General features: G+C 54.1%; 1 protein-coding gene across 1 annotated transcript in view; it reads left to right on the top strand.

The window, feature by feature from the left end:
• Positions 1 to 8,546, top strand: part of DMBT1 (deleted in malignant brain tumors 1) — a gene marked incomplete at its 5' end in the record, with an annotated part of 142,832 nt that overhangs the window by 95,766 nt on the left and 38,520 nt on the right. The window contains 5 exons of the mRNA XM_012723453.1: positions 3,186 to 3,503; positions 5,336 to 5,340; positions 5,464 to 5,767; positions 6,275 to 6,307; positions 8,109 to 8,262. Of these exons, the coding sequence (XP_012578907.1) occupies positions 3,186 to 3,503; positions 5,336 to 5,340; positions 5,464 to 5,767; positions 6,275 to 6,307; positions 8,109 to 8,262 (814 nt within the window). The remainder of the gene's footprint in view (positions 1 to 3,185; positions 3,504 to 5,335; positions 5,341 to 5,463; positions 5,768 to 6,274; positions 6,308 to 8,108; positions 8,263 to 8,546) is intronic.

Here is an 8,546-nt window from a genome sequence, read left to right as displayed (position 1 = left end):
GGGGCCTCCCGGCCTGGCGCCGCACAGCCAGGGCTCCTGACCGCGCGTGCTGCGTGCTCACGGGCAGCGTGTTTCCCATCCACAGCTGGCAGTCCCTGAAGCAGCCATGCTGGGGTGGCTCTAACAGTGGTGGCTGCAAACCTGCAGGGGACGAAGCTGTGGCTCTGGCCCAGCACATGCGATCAAAGAAACAGAGGCAAAACGCAAGGGCAGAAGTTAAGAGCTCAGGCCAACAGTGGCAGCCAGGCACGGCCCCAGTGACACAGCAGGCGGTGGGGGGGGGGGACCTCTGCTAAGATGCGGGGAGGGAAGCTCCCCGACAGGGGCGTGGGTGAAGCCACCCTGCTCCGCTCCCTAGAGCTGACTTTAGAGCTGGCTGGGAGGGGAGTAGAGGAATTGGAGGGGACCGGGTGGGGAGGGGTGTGTAACCGCCGGGAGAAGGCAGACGGCCGGCCGCTAAGCCAAGTGCTGCAGCCTGGAGCTTGAGTAACAGCAGTGATGGCAGTCAGTGGCGTTGACTGAACGCCTGTGACGTGCCGGCGACATTGTAAGCGCCCGATCTGCAAAACCGTCATTTGTTCTCACACAACCGAGGCTCACTCCCGGTTACCGAGGAGGAGACTGAGGCCTGAGAGTGTCAGCGACCACCCGAGGCCCCCCGGGGTGGGCCCTGTGCTGTTTAACCTGAGAGGAAGGGCTGGGAGATGCACGTCAGGTGCGCGCCAGCATCTGCCTGTCCAGGTGCTGTTCACCGCTAGCAAGCTTGCAGTGACCTGCTGGGCCAGTGGGGGCAGAGGGCAAGAAAGCAGAGCAGGGACTCTGCCACCGAGGGGGCCAGCGAAGGGCCCGTCACGGCGCTCTAGTTACTGACCACAGGTTCACTTCTGCGCATGCAGAGACAGTCTCACGGCCCCCACGCCTGATGTGTAAGTCACCTTTACTACTGCTGCTCACCTTCCTCCCCCGCCGTGTCGCTCGCCCCCCCCCCCCCGGGCCCCCCCCCGTGCTTGCACGGCTGCAGCTAACCTGTCATGTGTTTCCTGGTCCCCGTGCGAATCTGCCCTGGCGGGGAGAGCCTGTCTGCACACCCCCTGACAGCCACATGAGTCTGACACCGGGCCCAGTTCCACGCGCGGGCTCTCGGAGGTAGTGCAGGTTTAGCGCCAGACCACGGGCATCAAGCCAGCATGGCGGTGCAGCGAGGCGTGCATTCTCCGGTCCCCAGCAAAGTCGTGTGTGCTGGACTGGAGCCTCATCAGTAGCAAAGGCTGGCGTCCAGCATAACAGCGTACACGCCTTAACTGAACGTGACCCAGAGACCCAAAGCTAGCCACGCTGTTGGAAAACAGCACAGTCAGTCTGCTCTGTGCAACTGCCAGATGGCTTCAGTTTGTAAAAAAATGCAACACCCGTGATGTCTGAGCAAGCAAAGCTGTAGAGATGCAAGTACCCGCACCCTGTCCTGGTCTGCGTGACTTCCCAACTCTGTGGTTCTATCAAAGATGCAGCCACCACAAGCACACACTCCAGCGTTCGAGAAAGCTGCCGAAACAGAAGCACAGAGAAGCACCGTTTGCTCCAACGGCCACTGACTGCGAATGCCCGCATTTGGCACAGACGCACAATTTAAACACCGTTGTATTTGCGTGACCGGGCACAAGAGGGGAATGTTATTGCTGTTGGATCCCACACACCTGAGAGAAAAACAAGACCCACTTGTAAAAAAAAATAGTTTGCTTTGGGGGGTTATGATCACAAAGATGTAGGCAGAACAATCAGCAGCACCACGGAGACACCTCAGGGTGCAGCGTCCTGATGTGCCCGAGGTCACCGAAGTGTCCCCTTGTATCCACAGCTCTCCCGACAGCAACACCCAAGGTGGTGACCTCCAGGCCAGGTAAGCCTGCAGCATCCCTCCACTGCCAAGGCTCCTCCCCGCGTGGGGCTGCATCTGTGTCTGTGTGTGTGTGGAGGGCGGAGGGCAGACCGAGGCGCATGGTTCAGCTGTTAGCCCCGGGCCAGCTGACTTGATGCCAGCTTTAGATGCCACCCAAAACCTTCACGGTTGACTCTCACCTTCCAGAGAGGACAGAGTTCACTTCTTCAGAATTTCTTCAGCTTTCTTTCCTCAAAGCCTGGGCAACTTACCGCCTTTCCTTTACATGGCCAGTCCTGCTCATAGTGGGTTACCTGCATCCTAGTAGGCTTTTTTACGTATATATTTGTATGTCATTGTTCATTCTCCTCTCAGGTGTAGCCCTATAAAATTACCACCAAGACACCTACGCACATCACCGTAGTCTCTTGTGCCCTGCTCTCCCTCCCCCTCCTCAGCTGAATGTCTCTGGCTTATAGTTCATCTGCTAGTTTTGTCCTTTCCCTCTTTGATCCCTTGTTTAGTTCCTTCCATATGTAAAACCATCCGATATTTTCCTCTTTCCTCTAGCTTATTGCACTGAGCATGATCCTTTCGAGCTCCATCCATGTTGCGGCGAATGGCATGAGTTTATCCTTTTTGACTGCCGAGTAGTATTCCACGGTGTATCTAAACCACATCTTGATCCAGTCATCCGTTTTGGGGGCATTTAAGTTGTTTCCATATCTTAGCTATTGGACATGCATCAATAATAGACATTTGCAATGCAAATGTCATGCTCGATGAAATAGCAAAGGAAAAAAACAGTGAACTTTGGAGCCAGAACAACTGAGATTAGACCTGCCACTCACCAGATGTGGAGTTCCAGTGGCTGCCGTCATGTGACCTATGTTCAGCCTGTTCACACATAAGGCTGTCAGGCCGGCACGCTTCTGCTCACCCTCCCGGGTTACTCTGAAGGGGAATATGAACTCACACACACACGCACACACACCCTCATGCATGCACACATGCAAATCACTTCATAAAATAATAAATTGTTGTGCAAATTTTTATAATGGTTTTCTGCAGTTAGCCACCGCAGACTGACACAGACGTCTGGCAAAATAGTCTCCATCCTAGCAGGTTTTAGCCTGAATGTTATTTTGACAATCTTAGGGACTTATGAGCCTCAACTAGGAGTTTGATTTGTTGGCTGATTTTTATCAAGTTTTCAATCCCTCGTGCTCATGTTGGGATGGAGTGACCCAGCTGCTCCTGGGGTGTGAGCAGCACCCGAGGGCTACAGTCACCAGGTCTCTGTCCACAGGCGACGGGCCGGAGCTGCGGCTGGTAGGCGGTTCCGGACGGTGCTCCGGGCGCGTGGAGGTCCTCTACCAGGGGGCCTGGGGCACCGTGTGCGACGACCTGTGGGACCTGAGCGAGGCGGAGGTGGTGTGCCGGCAGCTGGCGTGCGGCCGGGCCATCTCTGCCCTCGGCAAGGCCCACTTTGGCCCCGGCGCTGGCGGCATCTTCCTGGACAACCTGCAGTGTGCTGGAGTGGAGCGCCACCTGGGCCAGTGCACCCACTCGGGCTGGCGGGAGCACAACTGTGGCCACCACGAGGACGCAGGTGTCATCTGCTCAGGTAGCCTCCTCCTCCCGATGGTCACTGCCAGGTGCGTCAGGACCCCGCTGGGATTCAGAGGCGGCCGGGGCAGAGGCAGGATCTGCAAACACGGCCCTCGATGTTAGCTCTGTCTCTGCTAACTCTGTTAGACATCCAGCAGCGAGAAGCGCTCGTTCGCTGATTGGTGGTAGGAATTACCAAAGGTGTGGGAGCTTTACTGAATACAGACATGGGCAAGGGACACGCGTGGCTGTGGAGACTTGTAAGGTGCTGACCGTAAAGGCCTTTTACTTAGAGGGGCAGCCAGGTGGGACCGCCAGCGAAGATTCAGAGGCAGGCAGACCTGAGTCGGGACGTCGGAGCGAGGGACACTCAGCCTGCTCCGGGGTGGTCCTCAGAGCCATTGCAGCTTCCTCTGGAAAATTAGGATACAAATTCTTCCTTTTGTAAAGCTTTCGGTGATGACCAAAAGGCTGCCGGTCTGTGACTGTCCTGCCATGATGTTCACTCAACCTGACCCCAAGGAGACGCAGGAACTAGATGGCTAATTCTCATTACTGTGTAACCATTTCTTTAAAGGCTTTGGATTTCCTCAAGTGTAGGAAGCTAGCTGGGAGTTAGTCACCCCTGGCGTGTCTGCTATTAACCTTTTCCCTAATGAGATGCTTTTCATAAGCTGACAGCTATAACCCCAGGTGCGTGCCAAGAATGAGTAACTGTAAGCCGAGGCTGCCTTTGTTTCCCACAGCTGCTCAGCACGGGGTCACACTGGCTACCTGTGACTGAACCGGGGTGAGGCCAGAGCCCGGTTTCATGGGCGAGCCTGTCTGTTGGCTCTGTGTGTATCCTTACACAGCACATCTGAGTCTGTCACAGCACCGTGGGCTGTCTGTTACTCCAAAGATTCAGTGTTCTGAAGGATCGTGGTTTGAGCCCAAAGTTCCCCAAAGTGAAGGTCACATGCTGCAAAAATTGATAGTTCAAGTCCTGTCAAGATGTCACCTTCGAATCTGGCCATTTTCGCCCGACACAGAAGCACACCAACAGCCAGAGAAAGGCTTTATTTTGTGTCCAGGGATGGATCTCTCTCGATTCCTTAAAGGGACTAATTTTTCACATGACAAATAATCTTTTAGAAAGTTATAATTAAAACCTTTGCTTCCAGTGATTAGAATCAGCATTTCTGAAAAATACTGACATGTTGATTCTCTCCACAAACAGATGCTGAAGAATCCGTCATTAACAGTGCAGGTAGGTCATACTTTTCTTACGGGACTTAGAGAATACCAGCCGTGTTTGAATTTTCCTTGGGATATTTGTTCTTTGGCTCTGAGTTCACTGTTTAAACAGCAGAGGTTTTCACCCCATGGAGATGCCTGTGGAAAGTCTTGTTTGACTTTATTACTCGTGGGTTTGTCTCTGTGATGATACCTGTGTGTGTATGTGAGAGAGAGTCCCCGTTTCTGAGAGTGCATGTAATGTGTGTGCACCCGTGTTTATAAGAGTAAATCCGTACTTTTCAGAGACACATGCAGACATGAAGGGCCATATCAGGGCCTGCTTGTATAAGCTGTTCCCTCCCGCCCAGAGGCCTCCCCCTGCCTCTCCCCTGCACCTCCATCTGCCCCGAGGAGACTGTCCTCGGGGTTTCTTTGCAGCACAGTCCTCCTTCACTGGCTTATTACCAGGGTGATAGAACATCGTGTGGGGGTTTCTATTTCACTAGTCAATAGGCCGCAGGCTCCCTGAGGCCGAGTGCATCTCTCTGGTTCATAAGCGTGTCGTCGGCACCCAGCCCCGACGACAGTGAAGTGAATTAAACTGGCTGAAGACCCACAGCTCTAACTGAGGATACGTGAGAAGTGGAGGAACAAGCCCCAAAGTCCAAGACAGCGCACGCTACTTCCCAGCCCCCCATCTTGCTGACCTCAGAGGCCACTCACACACCCCTTCTCTGTCCACAGGCGACGGGCCGGAGCTGCGGCTGGTAGGCGGTTCCGGACGGTGCTCCGGGCGCGTGGAGGTCCTCTACCAGGGGGCCTGGGGCACCGTGTGCGACGACCTGTGGGACCTGAGCGAGGCGGAGGTGGTGTGCCGGCAGCTGGCGTGCGGCCGGGCCATCTCTGCCCTCGGCAAGGCCCACTTTGGCCCCGGCGCTGGCGGCATCTTCCTGGACAACCTGCAGTGCTCGGGGCTGGAGCGCCACCTGGGCCAGTGCGCCCACTCGGGCTGGCGGGAGCACAACTGTGGCCACCACGAGGACGCAGGTGTCATCTGCTCAGGTAGCCTCCCCTGCCGGGCGGTCGTTTCTGACATGGGTGCGGACATTTTGCAGCCCAAATGGGATTCTCCTCCGCCCCTCTTCCATCACATACTCCTGGGGCACCCTGCCGGTGGCGGCTCCAGTTTGCACCCCGGAGGTCTTGAAAGTTAAGGGGGACCAGTACCCCCCGGGCACTGAAGGGCAGATTGCAGGGCCCCCATCCTCACCTCCAGAGATTAAGATAATGAGGTCAGCGTGGACTCAGGATCTGCATTTTAACAAGAAGTCTGGGTGGTTCAGCGCAAGAGGGGAGGGGCCAGGGACATCTAGCCCTGGCCGCCCTGCCATGCAGAAGAGCTGCCCTGGTGCTGAACCCCAACCCCCAGGCCAAGGACCCCAACAGAGGAGGCTGGAGTTGCCCGGGGCACAGGTTAGGTGTTCTGGGTCCCCTTCAACTCTCGCCTGCACCTGCAAGACTTTGGGTTCACTACAGCGGGGTGACCTCTTCCTTTCTTTGTGTGTTCAGATGCGGAAGACCTGCCCTCTCCCACACCTCCAGGTATGTCTTATTTTTTCCCAGTCCAGGTAGCTTGGAAGTAAAAATTAAAATAAGAAGAGCAGCAAATGCTAGCAGAGGCTAAGAACAGGCACTGCCGAGTGTCACGTACACAGCCCGTTGGATCCCCACTGTGACCCTTTGCGGTAGAGACTCCGGCTTGTCCTGCTTCCAGAGCGCCTCGCTGCGAGAGTTAGTCACGTGCCCAGGGTGGGCCTGGCTCAGCCCAAGCTCACGTGCTCTGGGCACCAGCCCCACCTGGCTCCCCGTGCAGTGGCCCAAAGGCCCCGGGCCACACAAAGTCAGAGCGGAATCAGGGGACAGGCACTCCAGGGACTGCTGATCCTCAAGAAAGTTTTGGAAGAGGCATTTTCTATCCCACTTGGTGAAGAACTGAGAACTTAGAGGTGTAAAATTGTGGAAGAGCTTCCTGGAGATCACTCAGCAGGGTCACGCAGGGACAGTTTTGATGCTGACTCATCTTCCCCACCCTGTTACATACTCTCAGGGATCTTAAGACTTGCTGTTTCAAAGATTGTTTAACTGAATGACTGACCGGTGTCCCTCTGGAATGAAAATCGAAGATTAGAGAAGGCAGAGTGGCGCCGCCAGAGGTGAATGGGGCCTCTTGTTTCACAGCTGCACAGAGACGCCAGCAGCAGGCTGGACGCGGGGCTTTCTGACTGAGTCCCTGCTGTGAATCCCATGGCTGAGCTTTAGGGCCGTCGAGAAACTCAGCCCCACCTCAGGACAGAACACGGCCAGTACTGGGCACTTTCTTCAATCTGCCAAAGAGCGTGCAGAACACGGCAGCCCCCCTCCCCACCGCCCCCCAGTTCATTGCTTTGCCCCGCCATGGTTTCCGTTGCCTGCTGATAACCGCAGTTTGAAAATATTTCCTACAAGAAGATGTTTTGAGAGAGAGAAAGCACATCCACATGGCTTTTTCACAGCACATTGTTGCAATCGTTCTACTTTATTATCACCTCTCAAGGTGCCTAACTTGTAAATTAAACACTACTGTAGGTGTGCACAGGTAGGAAGAACGTAGCCTGTATATAAACAGGCTATAGCACCTGCTACAGCCAGAAGGCATCCTGGGGGGCCTTGGGGAGTATCCCCCACAGATAAGGGGGGACAGCTGTGTCCAGCCAGCACCCTCAGACTCGGTGCCCTGAGTCCATTGATATATCTAAGGAAAATCTTTCTCTCTCACTAAGTCGTAGATGAGAATCGGCATTATTCCCCAGCATGTCATCATTACCTTTCTTTTTCTTCCTTCTTAGGCCCCCCCGCAGTTACTCAGGATCACACACCAGGTAATCAGTTGTCTGAAGCTGAAGTGGTTACTCCACTCCTTTCCCTTCTTCTCCAGCTTATCAGACCCCAAAGTTATGCTAGAGCCTCTCATTCCCAAATCTTCTCCAGCTCCCCCCTCCCCTGGGCACGGTTAGCCTGTCTCCCCAATTCCCTCCTGATCTCTCGCAGAGATCCACTCTGTCCCTCTCCCAGCCAGGGAGAGCTCCTCCCGCCCTTTAGAAAGAGGGAGGTGATGGTGTAAAAGACGGGTGAAGGGGGAGAGGGAAAGACAGTCACCTGCACACATTAATACTTTTTTGCAAATTTAAATCAAAAGGATTCTCCTTCCCAAGAGACATTTAGGCTGAAGATCTCTTCAGTCTGGTTTATGGCACCCACCTGGTGAACTGCGCCCTCCCTCCCCCCAAGCCAGGGGTGTGCTGCCTTCTGGGGGACACAGGTGGTTTCGTGCGAACACAGGACATCCTTCTTCCTGCTGTTTTAGGAGGAGGCAGTTCCTGTGGAGGGGTCATCTCCAGCTTCTCTGGCTCGTTTTCCAGTCCACTGTATCCAGATAACTACCCAACAGACATCCAGTGTGTGTGGGAGATCCATGTGGACAAAAACTTCCGCATAGAACTTGTGATCCCAAGTTTGAAGTAAGAGAACTCTCTAAGGGAAGATTCTAAGACTATTGGTTTGCAAAATCTGTAATTAACTTGTTGCTTTTAGAGGGAAACATTTCAGCATAAAGCCAAAAGAACACAAAGTTCTTTCCAACTTGAACTTTGGGTTAGTTTTCTATCACGCTATCCAATGAGATACTTCTAGCTTGGAAAACACAATAAGTGGCTTCTTTCTTTCTTTCTTTCTTTCTTTCTTTCTTTCTTTCTTTCTTTCTTTCTTTCTTTCTTTCTTTCTTTCTTTCTTTCTTTCTTTCTTT

Source organism: Condylura cristata, unplaced genomic scaffold, assembly GCF_000260355.1.
Source record: "Condylura cristata isolate star-nosed mole 26May11 unplaced genomic scaffold, ConCri1.0 scaffold00011, whole genome shotgun sequence".
Taxonomy (NCBI): domain Eukaryota; kingdom Metazoa; phylum Chordata; class Mammalia; order Eulipotyphla; family Talpidae; genus Condylura; species Condylura cristata.
Note: the sequence above shows the minus strand (reverse complement) of the source record. Positions and strands in the feature narration are given on the sequence as shown.